General features: G+C 40.7%; 1 protein-coding gene across 4 annotated transcripts in view; it reads right to left on the minus strand.

The window, feature by feature from the left end:
- Window positions 1–14,525: 14,525 nt before the first annotated feature.
- The window catches only part of LOC137796088 (contactin-4), a 46,807-nt gene continuing 37,513 nt past the window's right edge, over window positions 14,526–23,819 (minus strand). For 3 of the 4 annotated variants that reach the window (XM_068593769.1, XM_068593768.1, XM_068593771.1), the window contains 4 exons: window positions 22,338–22,518; window positions 20,508–20,620; window positions 19,496–19,664; window positions 14,526–17,932 (listed from right to left, as the gene is read on the minus strand). In XM_068593769.1, coding sequence (XP_068449870.1) covers window positions 17,844–17,932; window positions 19,496–19,664; window positions 20,508–20,620; window positions 22,338–22,518 — 552 coding nt within the window. In that variant the 3' untranslated portion in view covers window positions 14,526–17,843. Of the gene's footprint in view, window positions 17,933–19,391; window positions 19,665–20,507; window positions 20,621–22,337; window positions 22,519–23,819 lie in introns of those variants that run through there. The other variant, XM_068593767.1, reaches the window with a different exon arrangement.

Here is a 23,819-nt window from a genome sequence, read left to right on the forward strand (position 1 = left end):
ACTGAGCTGTGGCCTCTGGTTCAAATCAAAAACTATTTGTTACCTTCTTTTGCTCACGATGATGAATTGACGATTAACCAATTCAATTTTAAAGTCAATTTATACAACTAAAAGCATTAACTTCAACATACATTTTATTTTTCACTCAGATCTATCCGTAAAAACATTGATCGGATTACTTATATATTTTATACTTGATACACTTTGCCAATATTTCCGAAACATTTACACTTGCAATTAATTTTTTTATTTGCATGTTATTCATGCCTAAAGCAAAGCAAAAACACTAACTCATCAGGACAACGTAAAGACAATGTAACCTTAAAAGATTGGCAAGCAGCATGGCGACCAAGCCAGCTAACTGATCGTATATTTAAAGTCAAGACGTAAGCGAGGGAGATCAAAATAACGCATGGCGTGTGGAGCCGGTACGTGCAGAAGGATGGCAAGTGCATGAGGGGAAAAGTTTGCTCGCAGAAACACGAGCCATGAAGGTGCCTCTCGGGGGGGAGGAGAGCTCCAAGAGGCTTCTTAAGAGAGCGCTGAAACGCAGCGATTTCTAATATACCTATGCAATTTCCACAATTGCCCACGTGCCTCAGAGTGTGCCTCCTCAGGTGAGGAGCGTCCCTAAAGGGAGGGCCTCTCGGTGCTTTGAGGAAGTCGCAGTGATTTCAAACTGAAAACGCAGGGGTTTTACAGCTCTCGCTGTAACGCTAAGAGCGGCGTCATTTCCTCCCAATCGGTACCTGCTGGCACTCACCGGGTGACCCCCCCCCGCCCTCCAGGGCATTGCTGTTGATGACAAGAGGCAGCCCAATCCGTCACCCGAACCGAAACCCCGGTGTGGAAATGTGCCCCAGCAGGAGATTCACTCTGCGTTTATAATGAGACCACGAAACGTTTGCACGCGGGGAGGGTCTCAGGGTGATAACGGGATTTGATTTACGCGGCTAATATGAGACGCTACTATATAGTGTACGTCTTCTTGTCCGTCCGGGATGAGGCCATCGATCACGATGACGCTCAAAAGGATGAACGCCAAGGCGGTCGTGTACTCTCTCAGGAGCATTTCTGGTTTGAGCTAACACAATTAATCCGCGAAATAATCATCATATCCTCAACACATATTTGATCACGTTGCGTAGATCCACACAGTGCCCCCCTCCAAAGGGAAACGGGGCCTATTTCATATTTATGCCGAGTGAGGAGATGGTGTACTTGGCTGCGCTTTTGAGCAAGAGATTTCCCTAGCCTCTCACATAAAAAAAAACAAAAAAAAAACGCTACCACCCTTTAAACATTCAAGTCATGGTTGAGTAAGGTGCCTGCTGTCAATTTTATTTATAAACCTTCCTGGCATGTTCTTTCATTCAGACAGGCGCTCCATCAACCCCTCGTGTGTGTGTGTGTGTGTGTGTATATATATATATATATCAGTAGGAATGCATGAGGCATCCTCAAAGGCAAAGGGTAAACACGGCACACTACAGCACTTAATGTAATCAGTGGGCAAAGAATCGCACGCCTCAGCAACATCAAGCCATCGTACTCTGGGAGGTGTTAAGGTGAATTAAAGGGCCTCACCGCATCTCGTGGCTTTGGAAGTGCGGGGCGTCTTCAGGGGAGCCACTTCCCAGGAACTACCGCTCCGTCCCCGTTTTCACCCTTTTTGCGCGGCGCGTGGCGAGGCCGCGAGGCCCTGACGACTCCCCCGGTTACACGTCTGACAACGGGCCGTGACGCTTCGCAAAGACAAAGTGACGCTTCCCCGCGTGGATATGCGAAGAGGAGCAGCCGCGATAAAACAGATAGATGCCCTGGATAATGCCAGAGGAGCCCTCAAACTGTGGGATTTTAATGACATAATGGGGGCAGTTGCATGCGTTTCCTATTAATTTGCAGTTTCACTTTATGCGAGAGGAGTAACGGTAGCCATGTGGGAGCCTGGAGTAAAAAAAACACAGCTCAGAGGTGGCCATCACACAGGATCTGGTTAAACTCATTTGCATTGTATTTTCTTTTTTCCTTCACTCCACTATTCCCAGCTGAAACTTGTTTTTCTACCTGTGCAACCGGCGTTGTTTTGCTCTCATTCACGATGTGTCAAAAGACTCATCTCTGCAAAATGTTATGCCATGCCCTGGGTGAATACTGCCTGCGTTGAGGGGCTCCACATTTTTTGGATAACATTTAAGATGTTTGTTGCTGCAAAGCGTTTGATGAATGGGCCTCAAACCCTGAAAAGAATTTTTGAAGAATTAAAAATGATTCTGTCTGGAAGTTATAGCGTAACCAAAGTCCAGAACGATGTGTGTCGGTTTGTTTTTCCCTCCCATTAGATACATACTCATAACTTGCACATGGACTCTTGTTGATTTGACTTTAAAGACATAAATTATCCTTTTTAAATATGCAGAGTGAGAGCGGACTGATGGTGCTCAAATTAATTAGCCCATAGTTTACGCAACACTGACGGCATGCCAACAGCTGCTGCACTATTAGCATATGCCTCATTATATGACTGTTTAAAACTGGTGTTTTATATGAGTTCAGCCATCAGTTGAAAAAGTTGGCAACATGTGTTGCAAAAAAATGAACATACTCCTTAAAATGTTATATACCTTCTGCTCTCAAGATGGCGACGGCTGAGCCAGCAGCTCGCAGCTTTTACTTTATGTATTTTGTAATCTTACGTTTGACAAGTTCAACATGTATTAACACGTTTGTCTGGAGAACCTTTAAAATGTTAAGAAGTTCTAAGAAATACAAATAATTTTCTTGCAGCAATTTGGTTAGTGCATGGATCGGCGGTTGACATCCCTTGAGAGGCTAAAAATGCCCCGAAATTAGATGGATTCAAATGGGATTAATCAACAGAGATTTGGGTTAACCTGGAAGAAACATTTCTGAATGTGACATCTGTGAATTCAGTTTGTGTTTTCACACGCAAAAGTTTGCTTGACGAGAGTTAGAGTTAACTGAAGGAAGGATGTCTCACCTCACATGTGTTGACGATGTGTGAGAGAGTGGGAACACAAAGCCACCGCGACGCTCGGTTTTGGGACAAAGCCGTGGCCGTCAGCGGCAAATTGTGGCACACCCACAAAATAGCTGATGTACTTAGTGGCGTTAGCTCACCTGCGATTTCCAGTCGCAACAGACACAATTATATTTTAATTGCCACAAAACTGACTCAAGGAAAGTGTCCTCGCAAGAGTTCTGGTACAATACAAATGAAGTCGGGTGTGGAAAATCCAAGATGTTTCTGCAGATTGTGCACAGGGGGTGTAATGGGAAGAGCCTCACCGACTTTAAAGAGGCCGCCCTCAACAGTGAAGGAGTCCGTCTTTGTCTTGTTATGAAGACGGGTACAATCAAGTAACGGGATCCTTTGCATGGCAACTATGTCTTCAGTCGTCATCTGAAGAGTAAATACAAAGAAAAATGTCACAGATTGGGTTCGCCACAGAGCCGCTTCAATTTCTGTGCAAACAGCCAGAGCGGCACGGACAGAGCCCATTACACTGTTATTTTTTCATGCTTTTCACAGATCCACCGTATATTTTTGCTGGATTGCCAGCGATGCATGGTCTCTGTTTCCTCGAATTGGAACGGGCCCGTCTTGGATGTATTTGCTCAGCGATGCTTCAATTGCATTTACTGCCCTCGCAGATGGCAGCTCTCCTGTAGCCTGGAGGAACATAGTCGAGTCTGAGCTGCTTTTAACTGCAATTCAGCGAGTTGGCTTCCATTTGTGTGAGTATTGCGAATATCACATGGACAGGAGGGTATTTATTCCCCAAACACTGGCAAATGTGAGCAGAAGAGTACTCTAAAACCATGACATTGTAGAGGGTGGGGGGGGGATTAATGCTTGTCTATGTGACAGCCTGTGGGTGCTATAATTGGGTTGATAAGACGGTGATTTCTTTTTTGCCGTTTTACATCTCGCATCTGAGTCAGGAAGCTCAGTCATGTTGCGACTCTCGGGCTTCTCCCCGCGAGAAGGATGATGAGGCTAATCCAGGACCATTCGATCAAATGAAACTTTTCAGTCGGGCTATTTTTCAATGTCACATTTCTTTATGTTTGATCCATGAGGTAGGCTTGTCCCGTTGGTGTCATCGATCATCATCAAGTCGCGCTACCGGGCTCTCCTGACCACTGAGCAGTCGCTCTCAGGAGACGGATGCCTCCGAGGAACATCTGTCAGTCAAAGACTCGCGGAGGCTTTGCTGCATTTCCATCTTCAATCAACCACAAAGAAACTCATGAATCTGATGCGCCGGAATCTAGTCCTTGTCAAGGTATTCATGTGTGCTGCTACTTAGGTTCACAAATAAACTTTGGATGTACTCAGAAGTTCCTGACACTGCAGTTATAGTAATATTAATCATTCACTTTTCTAAAGCACTTTTTATGCAAAAGCTCAAGCTCAAAGTTTATTAAATTAGACCATATAAAGACAGTAGATGTATGTATAAATATGTATGTATGACAATTATATAATTAGTATTTTAGTTACAGTTAGTCATTAGGGTAAAAAAAAGTTGGAAAGACTCATAAAGGCAGGAAGTAAAACCAAAACACGAGAAGAGAGGAGAAAACTTATTAGAGAGGATAGAATGACACCAGGGAATTTACTCTAAGATCTAAGCTAATGACAACAACGTTAAGAGGCAATCAGATGGCGATGGCTGTAATCCAAGATGGCGACAGCCAGAGCATCACACTCAAGGCATCAAAATGGCCACATACCAATGCTTTGTTACTATGTCCACTCCTTCTATGGTTGCAATATGCAACCACAGCGATAGACACCACCAAATCCTACCCTGTACATTTAAGAGCATTAAAAACGAGTAAAAGAACTCTAAAATCTATTCTTAGAAGACACTGGGAGCCAATGGAGTGCAGCTAAAAATGAACATGAATATTCTCACGGATATGATTCCTGCAACAGCTTTTAAAAGGGCAGCTTCCAGCCAAGACCTTGGGGGAGCGAGTGGTGCTATTTGCATTTAAAAGATGTGTGGAGATGCTGTAATAGGTCAAAAAAGATGGGATGCAAAATAAGACTTTGTCAAGCCTTTGGAGGGGCAAGAGCAGCAGTTTGGCCTGTCACTCAAGTGTCATCTTTGATCGTGTTTGAAGGCTAATCAATGGCCGCCGACATCTAACTACAACGACCTCTGATTTAAGTAGTCTAGTTAGCAGAAAACATCCAAACATGCCAGCTCTGCTCGCCTAGATGGTCTGACTGAGTCCTCCAAATATCAATGCATCGAGCAGCTGCTGATGAAGCGCTGATGGAGAAAGATTGTGGCCGAGAAAGTCAGTGAATTAAGACCCATGAAGAAAGCGAAGGACAGGACAGGTAACAGATTTCGGGATGCTTTGCGGTCGCCAAAGGTTGAGCACTGTGCAGACACGGAAGACGACAACGTTAATTGGGGTCACACCTCTGGGAGAAACTCTCCTTTCAGTGTAATTTTCTTTGTTGAATGATTTGCCTGCAGGATCAGATGTAAAACGGGTACAAATTAGCCATTTTCTTTCATCTGAGAAAAACTGCAATAGTTTCATCAAATCATATCGGTGTTTAGACACATTATCTAGCGATTCCTCCTTTGCCAATAATAATAAGCACTCTTGCCAAGTTGCAAACACCATGTCATTAATCTGTTGTGCGCCACACTCAATTACTCCATTTTCTCCAAGGAGCCGAGGAACAGACTGTGGCCTTAACTGTGCTTTCACACCATCTATAATTAGAGAAACAATTATTCAATTCCAGTATAATCGCAGCGGCAGCACTGTGTAACGCACACATATCGCTCCCTGTGTACAGCCACAGTGTCTCCCTCACCGCTCCCTCTCACCTTCAGAGTTCGCGCGGGGCTAATGAACACAGCTCATAAGAGCCGCGTGCTCCCCCGATGGTTCGGAGAGGATATTTCACTTCTTTATGTTCGCCATATGGTCGGTGGGGACCGGGGAATAAGGGTTACCTTCAAAAGGGCTCTCCACACACCAATGTTCTGCTTTTGTGTTAGTTGTGCACAACTAATTATTTTTGAAGGCAATTTTTTAGGTTGCTTTGAGGACACTGCCACTGTTTATTTACTAAAAACCTTGAAATACCTTTAAAAATCACATTAGATATCTAACGTTGGATGTTACTCCGCAGTCTAACAGAAACTTTTGGTGTCCAGCATCAAACCTCATCTCTTTTTTCGCTAAGCGCTGTCTCCAGCGGTGGAAAGCCACACCGATGTTTATTGTCGTTGTGCTTATTTTCCGACCGCTTCTTTTCTTTGGCGCCGAACATGCGAGCTTCAGCCATATTTGTGGTTCACCACTATTCGAGAGGGAGCTCTACTTCTTGGCCTTCTCATGTTGGACTGAGAGCATGCTGGAGGCTACGGTGGCTCACCATTGCCTCTAGAGGTATACAAGTGGTATTACAGGACGGTACGAGCCGGTCTAGCTCGTTAGCATGCTGATTTCCGTGGATATCTGTGTTGACACAGCGTCTACATTACAACTTTTGACCATTCTGTTGATAATATTAGTTGATGTTGTAAATCTTAGTAAAATTCTACACACTACACCTTTTAAAACAAAAGTGATACATGCTATGAGGAGAGCCACCAATACTGTTTATGACCACGAGAACAAAAATAGAAACACGTGCTTGTTTAAGTGGGAAAAAACATTAATGTAGGTCATATTGAATTCCTGGACATTGTAATACGGGCGCACATTATAGGAGATGCTTTGTTTCCTTTATTACGAACAATTGATCACAAGTTACAACAAGTGCAAAGAGGAAATGGACAAGAGGACATTCAGCATGACAGGAAGTCAGACTCAGTGGCTCCATCCAAACATACACACGTACATATGCAGTTAAGCAACATGTAGCCCGCGGTCCGCCCTTACATCTCCAATCAGCCCCGGATATAGTGCTGACACGGTCCAGATGTCCGCCCAGCACTCAGGCTGATTGCTTGAGACAAAGTGAGCAATGAAAATAAATGCCTCCACCAGAGGAAAAATCCAGATCAGATCAACGCTGAAGGACAGGAGTAAAGACAGCTAGTGAAGTAAGACGGGCATTCGAGGTAAACTGCAGAATGTGTCTTGTGCTGCGGTCACTCGATTTATCAATTTATTTTTACTTTGGTCAGTTTTGTTTTTCTTTTTTTTCTTCATTATTAACAAAGACTTCGGCGATACGGCTAACAAGCTCAGTCATTTCTGTAACATCTATCCGTCTTAATGATGTTGAAGCGATTCAGTCGTCTCAGTAATTGCATCTTTGAAGACAACTGCTTCACTGAAAGCACAAATTGCAATCCTCGGTTTGGTAATTAAAAGAGCGCAGCGGAAGCTGGGTTTGGATGATTAAGGTGGTGCAGGCTCTCGACTGACAGATGATGGAATGAAAACCGTATTGATAACAGTGCAGAGTCCATATCGGCACCGCCATGCCATTCATCGTTATGCAATACACATTTACGAGATGTTGCGGCCTTATGAAGCTGTCATGGCTACTTTGTGAGTGCACAGTTGCACATTTACGTGTCCAAGAAGCAACGTTCGCATTCCTTTGGAGCTTTGTTTCTGTCCACCACGCAAATAAAACGTAAGACCAATATTCGATCCTCTTGTTTGCTCCACTTTGGTCTTTTTTTCGAATTTTTCCTCAACTAAAGTTCTATTTTTTTTTATTTGAATGGAGGAATTGAGGACAGAGGGTGTCCTATTCTCTTCACAGATTGTAAAGCCCCTTGAAGCAAATTTGTGATCTGTGATATTAGGCTATATAAACAAGATTGGCTCGACTTCGACCAAACAGCCTGCATGGAGGAATATGCAGGCTGTGATTCATGTCACAAATCCTGTTTATTTGAATAGCTGTAAGAGGCTGCAGCCCGGATATATGTGGTGTTGTGCAAGACCTGCTTTAATTCAATCTCTACAACTGAGGTGACAAGTCCAAAGTTAAGTTTAGTGGACACTCGCCATATAGTGAATCCGGCGCGAGGCATGATTATACAAAGACGGTCAATTAGTATTCAAATGCTCAAGAAACAGCAGGTGTTAAAAATCTTTAATTGCGTTTATATTTTGCAGCCAAATCAAATTGTTTACAGGATATTCAATTGTCTTTATAAAACATTTAACACTTCCCTTTTGTCTTTTTACAGGGCTTTGTAAAAAGACAATAAAGTAGTCAATGAAAAATGAAAATAACATATGAGTTTACAGATAATTAAAAGCCCTCCTCGGTATAGTTGAGGTTAGTCTATTAGCGTATCAATAAGTTACATTCGCTGTCTTTTCGATTTTTCACAGTTCAATCACAGTTAATTATCACATTTATGGAAAATACGCTGGGTTAGTGAACTCATTCCCCTTCTAGTCGTCGGCGAGTGTCGGCTTTTTCGACTTCTATATGGTACATATATTCTATATGGTCATTGACATTCTTCATTGATAAGAAAATAACCCGCCGCATCCCTTTATCTTCAGACTCGTGAAATAATTCAACAACTGCCTCTTTAAGTCCCTGTGCTCCCTTCTGCCTTGTTAAACATTAATATTTAAACATCAGCGTAATCTCTCACCGTTTCTATTACTCCTTTCCTGCATTTTCTCACCTGCACTGCTAAGGCCATTGTGAGATGCTTAACCATGTCAATATACCACACACACCTTCATGGTGGCCATTTTTTTTTCTAATTGTTCCGCCAGTTTCAATTTGAATAATCACACATCGATGAGCAGTTTTCACACATTTGTTAAAATGGCGCCGCAAATATTGAGTAAACACGTCCATTCCAGCTGTGGAGCGACTGTAAATCGACGCTGTCTGATTGTAGTTTATCATCCATACTAGTGTATCTTCCTATTTACAGAGCAGATTTTATGTGTTGTATGTTAACGTTTATTAACCCAGAGAGTCCACAGAGAATCACAATATTTACACATTAGGAAGATATTAGCATCCAATCAAAAAATAATAATAAGGTAAGCGTCTATTGTGTTTTGTTCTGACTGTGGACATTAATCAAATCACCGGTCGTTCTTCTAAATGTGTGCATTCGGATGACATGTAGGCAACAAATGATGCCGTATAAACTCATCTTTCAGCAATCAATAATTTACAAAGGAGTGATTGACACGCTAGCGTTCAGATCCACTTGGGATTTCCAAGGTTAACGGCCTACATGCATTAATGCGGCGATGCGCTTATGCAGGGTATAACAGATAAGAAGAAGACATTGTTGCCCGCTGAGCGCCGCAAGCGCCGATGTCAAGTGAATAAGACAAAGTGCAAAAAACAAAAGGAAATGTGACATTGGATTCATGAGATGATTCTGGGCTGCATAGTCTTACAGCCTCGCAGTAGCTAATCAATAATGGAAGCCAAACACACAAGGTAGTGAGTATACTCGCCAGGAATTCATGTACGATGCAGAGGACATGCTGTACAATATGACGGCAGATTGACACAGAAGGCGGTACCGACGTTCACACTGTAGCAGTAAAATAGGCCATGTATACAAAGGCAGACCTTCATGCTCTGCTCTGAATTGCTGCTCATGTTTGACTTTTTTCGGGAATGGTTTCCTTCATGTCTATTCTGGGATGTAACCAATAACTGACACGGATGTGAACCGACAGCCATGTTGAAAAGACTGAGTGAAGAGCGGGAGTAACAAAAGATGTCACATATCCGCAGTTTGTTTTGAAAACATGCTGGTTTTGATGTTTCCCGTCTTCTTTTTGACTTGAATTGAGGCTTCTCCCCAAATATCAGTCAAGCCATCAATTCCACTTCCTTTTTCGGTTTTGTTATCGTCCTTCAGGACAGAGAAGATACTGACTTACCAAGCTCCCTTAGCAAACACTAGTCAGTGATCGGTTGTACTATACTGAATGATGGCCAAAAATGAAATTTGACATGAATTGTAGTAAATCAAATGGATGCTATAAGCGTCATGTTTAGGTTATAGCATTGACTGTCTATAGGAAGTGGATGTAGCCACAGTGACGTCACCTTCTTGTTTTTTTTTTTAAACCAGTCAACCTGGGTAAGAGTGAGGCCCCGGCAGGGGCAATGTAAGCATAGCACTAGCTAGCTTGTTTAACAATGTACATCCGTAATTCACATTTTTCAACTGTGATATTAGTTGAAATGATCATTTTGGCTAACATGTTGTAAACAGAATGTACCTAGAATAGATTGACTCCTTACATGTCCTTAAGTACAACCAGGCAGCACTGTGCGAGCAACTTAGTGGTGGCAACGGTGTGCTAGCTTAACGCACTACTAACGACGCTGTGCTATCTTAACACTATGGTGACGACTGAGAGTATAAACTCATGTCAACAATGTTTAATGAGGTAATCAATCAAGTGACAAGTAGGGTCATTTTCTCACAGACTTCATTTTGCAACCAACAATCTTTGATTATTATTTCCAATATCCAGCGTGACAGTGGGATTCTGCAAAGAAATGTTTTGCCTCCACAAGCCACAGTGAAGACTGGAAGTGATGAGTGCAGTGTTTGTCAGTCCCAGCCCTCACCAGTGGTCTTCCACACAGAGCCTCTTCCCTGTGAACCGGGAGGAGCGCTGTACAGGCTGCCTGTCAGCTGTCCCACGGTGCTTGGAGAGGGCTCATGGTCTTTTTTAATTCCCAGCCAATCTTCTGTCCATCACAGCACTTCATCCCTACTTTGGAGCTCAGCTCAGGTCCACACACTGTCACTTTCTGACATATCTCGCAGCCTACACCTCCACAATACCAGAAAATATTGTCAGTTCTTCCCCGCCCCCAACTCACTTTCAATATGAACATCAAATCATATTTCCAAACTGGATGTTGGAACAGAGCCTCTTGCCTATACCTCCCCACACCAATCCACTCCATAGTTTACTTTTGGTACTGTGTGTTTGTGTGCGTGTGTGTTTGAGAGAGCTTCGGGTTTAGTTTTTGACAGAACACCCCACGCTTATCAGGTGACCTAAGCACTTTCTTCGGATTGTCCCACATGTTGATAATAATGAGCGGGGGTTGGATTCTGAGCAGCACAACATGCACAGCCCAGCAAAGGTAAGGAAGCCACCATTTCGTCTGCTGCCATTCTCAGGAGATTTCTATGAATAAAGGATTAGCTTCAAGCTGTGAGTCAAGCTCTGGTTCTCCCAGTTGCTTTACATATTTAAGGCCAAATTTTGCACCGGCAGAACAGGCGGCTTAAAGTCAAAACGAGATTGTGCAGCAGTTCTGTCAAGTGGGAGCGAGTCGTGGACGAGTATATTTAAGCAAAGTGAGTTCCCGAAATTCAAAACGTCCACGCTTTATCGGGTTTGTCAGAGTTTATCTTTGACTTTCCTTCTTTTGTAACTGAGCATGTTAAATTGTGGTCTTCAAAGAAAATGAAAAAAAGCCTTCATGTTGGACATGTTTACAGTAAATCAATTTCTTTATGACACAGAGATGATGAGCTGAGATCAGCAAGCTTCTGATGAGCTCTGAGGAAAGTCATATCGCTGCTGATTTTATCTCCCAAGACTAATGCCAGGGATAAACTGCCTAATCCATCATACATTTAATTGCCTCGACCAGGATCTTTGTTACTGATATCAACTTTATGAGCGTATGTACATAACTTCTGCCTCTCTAAATACCGGGCGATAATATGAGGCTGAAAGTTACACAGTCAGTCTCTAGAAATGCCTTTTTGATAAGATGATGGTTTTATTGAGACGAGTTATCATGTTTTATTGAACCGTTTGGTAGCTATTGTAACACTGGCTGTATTAGTATGCCTACAGCAGCTCTACTGAATAAAATTCAGCGAGTAATTGCCTCATGCAAAGTACCGTAACATCACAATAATGTTTAACTTGCGTTATGATTGAGTGCCGTATGTAGTCAAGTAGCCAACACATCTGTGCGTAGTCAACAACGGATTGTCCTTATCAAATAAAGTTAAATTGAATAATATCTCAAATATATTTATTGTCATATTTCAAATTTAACTGGATGAATTGGAAATAATATACTCTAATAATAAATACATGTTCTGCTCTCATTTCTCCGTGATTGGATTACATTTTTGAAATACATAACAAAAAAGCTCTTGAAAAATAAAGTACTGCATTTTAGAAAAATGTCGAAGCTGAATTGTCGTTACAGCTACAGCTTTAAATTAATTTCATTTGAGTGTGAAGTGGTGGCAATCAAAAGCCACGATATTATATTACACGAAAAAGAGAAATTGTGTGTGCAGGGACTTTATCTGTGGTTATTTAAACCACTTGTTTCATCTTTATTCCCCTCTCTGTTTACAGCATTGTTGGACACAAAACATTTCATGTTAGGATTCTGATCATATTGGGCTTTATTTTCTGTTCCTTCATTTTGGGTTTGACTGGGTACGTTTTCTTAAAAATGTGAGCTTTCTCTCGTAGTGGTGCTTCCCATTGCCTTTTTTATAATTGGCACGGCCTCTGAACATATGAGACATACTGGTTTGAGCTGCCCGTGGGAAGACTGAACACATTAGAGTTTGTCCATTCTTGGTTAAAGACCGGTCTCGCTCTCCACTTTTCTCTTCTCGCAGAACGCCATCCGAAATTTCAACTCACGTGATTCACGAGTGTAGGCTCTCTCTCTCTCTCCCTGTCTCTCTCTCCTCTGTGTGTGTGTGTGTGTGTGTGTGAGTGAATATCTCACTAGAGTTGACAGCAACACTATCGGAATACCCATATTTCACTTTTTTATCAAACCAAAAGACTTTGTATGGTTGAGGAATAGATCATGGTTTGGGTTAGCATAAAGACAGTTCTCACGTGAAGTAAGTGAAGTACGTTAGCTAAGTCAGCTATAAAACATCATCACTTGGCCAGGGCGTAGCTTCAAAGTCTAAGTCGTCATTGTTAAAGGGTTAAAAAGACATTTCTTAGGTAAATTAAGTAGTGTCCTTATGATTATTCAATGCTTGAGTTTTGGGTTCACACAGAAAGCTAACAACAGTTCCTCTGGTGAAAGTCATGTGTCTGTTTGAGACGTCCTTACACCCTTACATCCTCGCTACGTGGACTTTCTCAATCTAGTATCTCATCTCTCTAAACGTGTTATACTGGTGGTGTGAACTGTCACATTATTGATAAGGAGATTGACAATAGCTGTCGGCGTTTTGGTGATGCCAGGCTGTCCAGGGTCCTGTCCCTCAGACACTGTATGAATAAAGTTTGATTCAACCCTTAACTGGTTTGACATTCAGTTCTCAGAATGGTCACACTGATTAATTATCTAAAAGATTGCAGATCTGGCTCTGAGAGAATGACATTTAGATCAGCTGTCAGACTTTGAGAAGGTCCACAATTATTTGTCCCGCTTGGTTAACGTGAAAAGATCTGGTATTAATTGTTATAAATATATATAAATATTACTTATTCAAATAATATTTGTCATGGTGCTAAAAGTTGTGACGGATGCTTTTCAGCAGATTATATTGCCGTCCACATCCGACCAGCGGCTTTCATCTATATTGTGTTGGAATGTGTTGCATGGCGTCGGCGGACATGTTGACCAGTTTCACAACATCGTGAAGCGCATTAAGGCTCGCCATAGTAGCTAAATGAAAAGGAGGGTTGTTGATCTTCAGCAGTCTTTTTACAAGGTTTTACTTAGCGGAGCGAATAAGATCAGTTCCCCCTGCAGGGCACCAGCATTAGCTGGTGATGGTACTGTAGTAGTAGTCCTGGAGGCTAATCGCCATATGTCGCTTGTTGTGTTTTATTACAAATATTATATAATGTGGGATCATATCACTGTGGGAACTGACTTTTACTGCAACCAGTGAAAAGGATGGAATTAGAGGAAACAAATGAAAAAGGGAGTGAGTTGCGGAAGGTCGGTCTTTGTTTGAGGAGAATCAGGACCGAACATAAACTCAAGGTCTATAATGTAGTCTTACGCTTGACAGTTTAAAAACCCGTATTGAAATATGATCCCTGTTTTAGAATGATTAAAGATTGATGAGGCCCATCTGTGGTAACTAACCATTACTTATATGCATCCCCATTCAAGTGAAGGGCATTGTTCGCCGCAGTATTGAGGTGTGGTTTCAGGCCAGCAGTTTCACCGCGTGTGGGATTTCTCTTAATTTAGTCGTGACTGGTGAATAAACTTCAGTCTCGCGTCACATTCTTTTGCTAATTATTCCTTGGGCCTGAGGGAAAACTCTTTCCTGACAACTTTCTTTCACTAGTGTAACCTTTTTTCAGTCCCACAGGATAGGAATCCCTCAGTGTACTTACTCACAATTTGCCGTGATTCTCCACTGCACGCTCTGTAGCACAGCAGAAGTCTCCTGAGACCAATCCCGCAAAGAAGAGGTCTGCTACCTCTCAGTAAGGTGTGTGAATCACACAAGCTGAAACACATGCACTGATTAAAGGGTTTCAATGTGAAGGATTTATTGAGTCTTCTTTCCATCTCACAGAGATATCTTATTATACTAATACAATGGTATTACATCACTGAAGTAACAGATTGCAGGTTCAGTCAAAGAAGCAGATTAATCCGAAATGAAAGTGGGAAATCATCAACACAAGGTTTGGACATTATGAAATATTACAGCAAAAAAAATAAACATATATAGTTAATAGCAATAAACAGACAATTGTAAGCAGGGTTTCATTTTCTAGAAAACAAGATTCGTCAAAGCAATGAGAGTAGATGGATTGTGTTCAAATAAGTTTGTTGCATTACATAACTTAAGCTGCAGACGGAAAGTCACATGGCATAAGTTGGTCAGTAAAAACAACTTTGACCCTTCCATTACAACCACACTTAGCACATTTTCCCGCTCTTCAATCTACACCCGTTTAAGCGTCTCATACAAACGCTTACGGGTGGCCTTGTGTGTCACTATCGAGACACAGAGGGCCCAAGCGTCGGTATTTGACGCCAAGGTGGTTGAGACCAGGCCGGTACAACAGTATTAAAAGGCAATTTAAAACAAATCTGCCTCCAGCAAACACATCTGAAATCTAAAATATTACAGTAGCACGTCTTTACATTTCATCACAACAACATAAACAACACCTTCTCTCTTATTCCTTTAATCAGCCAGGGTGTTGTATGAAATTAGCAACTAGCTGAAAACATGTCCCTGACAATTAGGTTCATCTACAGCTGTTTTACATCAAGAAAATGCATCTTGGAATAAATGTAAGTATGTTGTTATCAGAATATGCAGAATATAAATTATCTCTAAATCATTAATTGGTATGATGTGATATCCTGCTGTGGTATGAATAGCAACATGACAAGTTCCCAAAAGGTCCTGCTAATGTTGCAACTAGGTAAGATGCAGCATGTAGTCACTTGGTTATGGTGTATGCTAAAGTTTTAGCTTCAGAAAAAGCATGTTCGGAAAATACTCTTTCAGGTTTGAGGGTGTGATAAATATATATATATATATATATATATATATATATATATGTGTGTGTGTGTGTGTGTGTGTATTTTTCCCTTTTACTTCATTTCTCCCCAATAAGTTACACAACATACAATTTCACAAATGAAAACCACACAGTAAATAACATATGTTCGACAAGCTTACCCTTTTGCTCAATCAATAACAATCTCTATGTTTTAAAGAGTGGTTGAAAGCAGATTTGAAGAATTCAAACGTGATAAGGCAAAGCAGCGTTGTTGAGAATGCGTCTGGGTTTGCATCCGTTTCCAAAATACGACCCATTTAAGCAGCAACTCCGAGTGTTCCTTGAAACGTGTTCAAACAGTCTCATGGGATTAGCCGGTGTGTCCTTGCATACAATCAACACTTGAAACATTCACGCCGGTTCTAACCCTGCAGATGAACTGAGGCTGGTATTAAAGTGTTGATTAAGGATGTCTGTTATAATGGACTCTGTGACAACTGTGGTGACTGGTGGTCACAGTCGGTTACATGTGTAACTTTAATTGCAAAATGAAACGGAAAAGGATGTGGAGTGTGCAGGAAGCCGCCTGACAGGTACTCGTCTGAAGAATCTGTACAGCAACAACCCCAAATAAACTAGCATGCACAGCCTTGTGAACAACAAGATTGGATTTATTAACCTAAAGAGTAGAAACCAGATTTGTAATATTGGGATATACAGGTAATATTTTATTGAATTGTTTATATTTCCAAGGTGTCTGCGTTCCAAAAACGTTGTTTTCTTTCAGAAAACTGCCGGGTTGTTTGGGGGTTATAGTCTAAGAAGATGCGCTAATGCTATTTAGAGCTAGTAGTGAACTGTGATGTGGGTTGCGTAGTGTTACGCACTACACATATAAATCACACATGCAGAAATCATTTAGAAACATAACTGCACACAGTTAATTATGAGATACATGGGTATTTTATCAGGAATATGTCTCAAGTTGCATGAAACCAAAGCGTGAACCAATGTTGCTTGTTCATTGGCTAGCTGAAGGCTCTTCTTACCAACGTGCACAGAGCATTGAGTGCATTTGCCATTTTCCGTGGATACTTCTACATCTTGTACCTGTACCTGACATTTTGGGAAATACTGTATGCTTAATCGAGAGTTAGATGAGAAAATCCATACCACTTTTGTATCTCCACTTACCTTGCCCTCAGATTGCACTTTCCGACAGGGAACTGAAGCCGTTATCTATGCTGTCTGTGCCACCAGACTACTTTGACAAAAAGAGCAATTTTACCCTCAAGCACACAGGAGCTGCAGGTCTATTGCTGCGTCGATCGGTTAGTCAGTTTGTCTTATTGTGTGACTTTGGTGTTTTAAAAGGTTATATCCGTTTCACCAAAGTCACACACAATAACACAAATAAACTAATCAAGGCAGCTACAACTTTTACCTTTTCGGAGGTAAAATGACATCTTTCGTCAACTGAGTCTGCCGGCTTTGAAGAGAGCTTAGATAACGGCTGCAGTTCCCGGTCGGAAAGAGATGTCTGACGGCAGATATATTGAAGATATTCTAAATATAGTATGGACTTGGAGTGATGTGCAAACATCTGTAGCAGATGCACTGATTATGAATCGGTACCTCACACAAGCCTGCTTCTAAACATCCAAACTATCCCTTTAACTATTGAGTTGGGAGTCAATTAGCTTAGCTGTGTGTGAAGGAAAACATCTACAAAGTGTAATTCTTAAATGTGGCGTGATTTTGACTCCACCCCCTCCAACAAAAAAATGGAATAGTTCTATTTAAAAAAAGAATAATAATATAAACAGATGACATCCAAATAATAAAGAGAAAGTAAATAAATGTTAACTTGACTTTTAGTTTTCAAATTGCATATGTATAGTATGTAAAGTAAGTGAAACTTGTACCGTTTGATCTGTAACATTCATTGAGGTCACAGCAAGCCAAGAAGTGACTTGGAAGTTGAGGCAAAATGGATGGAAACAGAAAGTGAAATGGGAAAACTGGGACACACACGGCCTTATGCTCAGGTTCATTTCAAAACCACAGATAAGAAATTCATCTTTCCATGTTTATCAAACTCGTGCATCCTGGAGGATTGCAGTGGTCCTGAAAATAGGCAGATGAAAATGGTTTTGTAACTGTGTTGTTGCCTGTGAGTAACAGTCCAGCCACATATTTGTGGGCATTTGACAGGTTGTCAAACAAGAGCTCCCATCATCCAGTTTTAGTTGGCAAACCAGTGGTTCATATACAGGCTAGTTATCTTGCTATTCCATAGAATGGACATGTAGAAGATAATCATGAAGAAAATAATGTCCACATATAAAGGCATTAGAAGCTCAAAAAAGGAACATACAAATACAAAAGAACATCATAAAATGGCAAATCCTGATTGGAACCGGACACACACACCCCTTTGAGTTAAGACCTAGAAAGAAAAGAGAGAAAAAAAATGTTAACCGTGGGAGGCATAATGAGCTTTTCAAAAGAACTTTAATCTACTTTAATTTAGATCATCATACGTGCATGCGTCATCTAAATTTGGTTTTAACCTCACATTTTTAAGAGTAATTGGGGGCTGATGTCAAAGATGGAATTTCCAAAAGAAAAACATAGCTTAGTCCTAATTCCATTATGCACCAATGTTGGTGTATACTGGATTAAAATTGCTACATTGGTGAGAAACAAGCTTTGCAAAGAATGTAAAATGTCAGTCGTAAATGGAAATAAATTAAATTTAGATGATACATGTAAGTATGATATATGTTTTTATATACAGTCTCACATACATAATAATATTACCAATATAGTAGACAGAAATGACTTAAAATCAAAGGATCTCGAGATGTTTAAATGGTTGAATGGTGGCACCACCCACAACAAAATTGAATAAGTTCTACCTTGACAAATGACATAACTGAACCATACAACTGGCTAGTTATCTTGTTATTCCATAGGTTAGTGGTTTTCAAATGGAGGTACGTCAAGGCACTCCGGGGGTACGAGAGATTTAATATATATATATATAAAATGAGCATCCATTCAAAGAATCGATTAAAAATAGTTATTAAATTAAAATTCAATAAAATGTATGTGTAAATTCATGGAGATAATTGTATACATTCTATCTTAAATCAGAAATAAATGGTACTGTGTTTTTCAACCAAAAATGATTTTACACTGCGTCACACCTACCTATATATAAATACTTATATATACTTATATTAGGGGGTACTCATATTTCAAAGGGGGTACATCAATGAAAAAAGGTTGAAAACCACTGCTATAGGTCAATGATATCTGTTAAATACATCTTTTGAGAGGTCCTGCCAACACAGATGAAAACACAACTTTCTAGACGAGATGATCTATGCTGTATATTTACTGTCTCTACGTCTCAGTTAAGTGTCTCTCAAACAGACTTGGTTTGGAAATCTGCCCCTTATAAAGAATAAATTATGTTGTACCATTTTTTTTAATATAAACAAAATAGAATTTGTGGGTTCATGGCACATTCCTTTTTGTTTTACATATAGCTTGATACCTTATATATAATACTATAAGTATATTAATAAAAACTGATTTTATGGAAGCACTTTTCTAAAACTTTAAGGACTAAATTCAAACACTTTATTTGGTCTTGTTATTGTAAATGATTTGAATCATTCTTATCGTGAACTGTCTATTTGAGGCACAATATGGCCTTTACCTACATTGTAATACCATATATTCAATATTTATGAGGATGCAGGCTTCAATATTCTGAGTGAAAAAAAAGTCATCTTCATGATGGTGAACCTTGGGACAAAACCACTGTCCAAGTCTTTTGCAATGCAATGTGTATTCTGAAGGCCTTGTTCAAGCTACGGTAAAGCTGATGAACAGCATCAGTCACACGGGGGATTAGTTAGACGGAGTGCACCCGTTCCACCGCCTCTCTGCTTAATTCCAACTCCAATCATCGGCATGCCGCAGAGGGTTTCAAACTCACTGGACATCTTTGGTATGCGGATGGGACCACTGCTGGTGCCGTCGCCCCCTCCAGTCAGAGCTTTGATCTCAATGAGGTAGTCCTCTCCAGAAGGGATTTGCAGCTCCAGGCTGGTCTTATTGGTTTCCAGTACAGTGGTCCTGCTGTGCCAGTTCTGACGATACACAACCTGCAGGAGAGCGAGGATCCTGCGGTGAGCACTTCATTCTCGAGTCGTAACAGTCAGAAATTAAAACTTTAGGACCCCTTGGCAAATGGGAAAGTATAACTTCATCCAACATATTAAATTAGCGTGTGAAAAACAAATCAAGTTCCCTTTAGCAGGAGAGCAAATGTTGGTTATACAATCCCCCTCGAGAGGAGTTGATGCATTCTAAATGCCTTGTAAGGTGCCGCTTTTCTGGCCCACACCACCTCAGACATCCACATTTACTTGTGTAATTCAGCTCAATTAAATCGCAGCGTAATGGTTTATTTCATCCTTCAATTGTCAAAGTGGAATATAAGTTTTAAAAACTGTAATTGTAAGAATTGTATGATTTTTTTGTAATTGTGATTCACAGCAAGGCCAAATTGTGAAACCATTCATGTCTACAGCCTCTGCATGCTTCTTTACAACAGAGCCTCACAAAAGACTTATCATTAAACGAGCGGAGCCGAATATCTCTGGAGAATACACATTATTAATATATTTATGGAACGCATTATCAAATACAGTGTTGTTTTTTTCGCCCCACATAAGTATGCAAAGTGGATCCAATATGAGCCACTGTTGTACTTGTTGGAAGAAGCTGAATTTCTTCTGTGGTCATGATGCCTTTTTCGTTTTATCACCTGGAACCGATCTTTTAATTTTGAAAGGGCCAGACAGGGCCAATCCATAATGTAGCACTGGAGCGCTGCGCTCTATCTTTCCACTGCGATGAGAAAGCCATTTATTGGGGTGACAGCTGCTGAGGCTCTATTTGTTTCTCCACTTCTGGAGTTTCTGCTATTACTCTGACAAACTCACCTTGTATCCTGTCACCTCGGACTCATTTTCCATCGCCTTGACGTGTTCCCAACTCAGAAAGATCTTAGAGTTGGTCAGGTTCCACTCGATATTCCCTGGAGGCTGACTCGGAGCTGCAAGACGTGTAATGATGTGGACATGAAGTTCATAAATGAATGCATACAACTGTGCCAACACCAATAGTATTCTCTACACTTACTTTCTAATATTTCTGGACTTATTTCTGTCAAGTGACAAACTCCGGTTGTGAAAAGGGAAGCGATTGCTGACGGGCCTTAAACTTGCATTCTGTCTACAGACCAGCAGGGGGAGACCTCTCTGGTTGTAAAAAATAAGTCAGATTGTACAGAATTCTATGAGAAAATTACTTTACTTTTCACTTGCTTTAATCATTGATCACTTAGTAAATGATGGTCCCATTAAAATCGACCATAAAGCAGGGTCTATTTTAGGGCGGAGCTATCTGTGATCAACAGGCAGCTACTGCAACCAGAGCTGTATACGGCGTCTCTACGTCACTCCTACGCTTCAAATATGGTCACTTCCTTTCACTGGTTGCAAAAAGCCAAAATGCAATACTCAAGGATGACTTCTTATATGCAATCTGGGATTTATATCTGTTATGAACGCACAAAACAGGGCCTGAAACATTACATCATCCAGAGTACAATGGGTTAGACTGTAAGGTTGCGAACAAGCTGATGAAAATTGCATTCGAAGTTGTTGAAATCCAAGATCACGTAGCATTCGAGACACCACCTCTATTCCCCTCAGTCGGCACATCTTCACTAGCAGCATGTGTGGATCGTGTAAAATCGCATTGTGTTGAAATAATAGCGGCGACAGCTCTCGCACAATCAATTTACTCCATTTGGTCATGAGTCCACGCAAGGTGTGACGCAATTAGTCGGACCGTTCTAAATATATACTGCTGAGTGACACTTGTGCGTAACGCTTCATGGTGGTTGTTGCCTTCATTCACCACGAGGGACCATTAATCAGCAGAACATTGACTAATTCTGGTGCAATGTGGGGTGTAGAGAGGGCTATAAAAAAGTTTTCTTCGTATGATTGTATTTGGCTGATACCCGTCATTTTCGGCAATTTGTGTGAACATATATTTTTTATTATGGACCGGGTGCACTATTATATAAATAAGACCCCCTTGGACTGGAAGCAGATTGCACTTCAAACACGTCTCAAGCACAGAATAACTGAGGTCAGGACAAATAGAAAATGCATGCTCTTCATTTATGTGTGTGAAGACAAAGCCAAAGAGGATGAAATGAAAAGTTTACCCTGCAGCAGCGAAAAAAGTCTTTTGTGTTTGTGGCTCTGATTTAGGAAGCATGACTGCTGTTGCCTTTTTTGTGGTGGAAATAATTTGAATGAACATATGCCTACTACTACAACAACTAATAATAATAATAATAATAATAATAATAAGATGCACAATTTGAAATATATTTGTTTTACTTTTAACATATATTATTTTACTTTAATATATATATATTAAATATGTATATATATATACATATATATATATATATATATATATATATATATATATATATATATATATATATATATATATAAAAGTAATATATACACTTGTCAACACTGCCTGTTGTATATAAAATCTAGATCTAAATCCAGTTTTACAAGCGTAGCAAATGAAGAGGTATAAGATGCGCGATAGTAGAGACAGGAGAAACGTCTCTAGTGACCAATAACTTTGAGAGTATTGAATTGAAATAGACTTGAACCTGTGGAAGGTGATTTAAGTGAAATGCAAACAAACACACTTGTGTGTCTTGTGTGCGGACTCACGTGGCTTCTTGGTTGTGTTGTTGAAAGCGGGGCTGCAGGGTCCGAGGCCAGCGCTGTTCTGGGCTCTGACTGAGATCAGATAGACCGTGCTGCCCTTCAAACCAGAGAGCAGAGCCGTGGTGTCGATAACTCTCACTCTCTCCGCCTCACTCTGCTCAGATCCTTCCTCCCAAAAGAGAACCTGGACCAAAGATACGAGGGTTAGCTTCGACACAAGGCCACGTTGTTTGGCATCTTCCCTTTCCCATTACCGATCCATAAACCGGTCCAAATCTGCAAAGCCGTGGAGTCAAGTCAAGCCTTATTTATTTTGCCAATTCCCCGCTGAGTCTCACAATGTGCTTATAAAGAAGAGTGTTATTCTAGAGTGCATATAGGTTGTCACAAACTGGCTGAGGGAATGTGATAAGAAGCGCAAGGGGTTATACAAGGGAAATTGATTACTAAAGGGTTAACAAAAGGGTCATCTAGGTATAAGTCTTTAACATGCTAAAACAGTCATTCGAAGGAAATAAAAAAAAACAGAGTTCCACAGTATCATCTCAGCAACTGTAGGTCCTGAGGCATGCAACCCACATGTTTTTTTTTCAAACTACCAAGTGATACCGTATCTGACAATCAGCAATACCAAACGCAGCACTGGGAGGGAGAAGTGCAAGGACAAGGAGCTTGTCAGAATCTGTATTCACAGTGGGATCCTTTATGACCCCGAACACGAGACAGGGAACATGTCAAACAGATGGTTTTGAGAGGAGCTGCTTATTCAATTGGCTGCACACAGGTTCGCAGGGATCTTGCTCGTGGAAAAGGCAGATTAGCGACAGGGCCTGGAGTTGCTGATAACAGATGCGTCGAGGATGTTTTTTTTATTTTGAACACCAGCAGTTTAATTATAGCAGTTTTACCAGCACTTGGGAAAACACCTAAAAAAAACCTAAGCGGAAGAAGTTTTTAACGTCGCATCTGCCACGCACACACACACACACACACATGCACACAAACACACACACACACACACACACACACACACACAAACACACACACACAGAGGGATGTGTCGGGGGATCTGAGGAGGCTTAGAGGAGGCTTGCATCTTAAAGTCTTATGTAGATAGTGGCAGAAAACTGCATGATATCACCGTAGTTATTGAAATATATATATATATATATATATATATATATATATATATATATATATATATATATATATATATATATATATATATTGAACTTGAATTGGTGACTAGCTTATAGTATCAAAAAGTAGAGTATATACATTGTATGCGCAAGTGGCGGGCCATCAGGGCCTTCTAAGCCTTCTCTGAAGGCCTAAACAGAATCACAAAGTTAAAACTATAATGTAATTGTTTTTCACAAATACACTTAGTGTATTTGGATTATTTTTGCATATTTTATTTTTTCATTGCACAGCTGCCTTCATCTGTTCCTCTGCTCCTTCAGGCCTCTTGTATGCCTCTTGTGT

The sequence above is a fragment of the Clinocottus analis genome, unplaced genomic scaffold (assembly GCF_023055335.1).
Source record: "Clinocottus analis isolate CAN_PGR_092001 unplaced genomic scaffold, fCliAna1.0.p SCAF_3, whole genome shotgun sequence".
NCBI lineage: Eukaryota > Metazoa > Chordata > Actinopteri > Perciformes > Cottidae > Clinocottus > Clinocottus analis.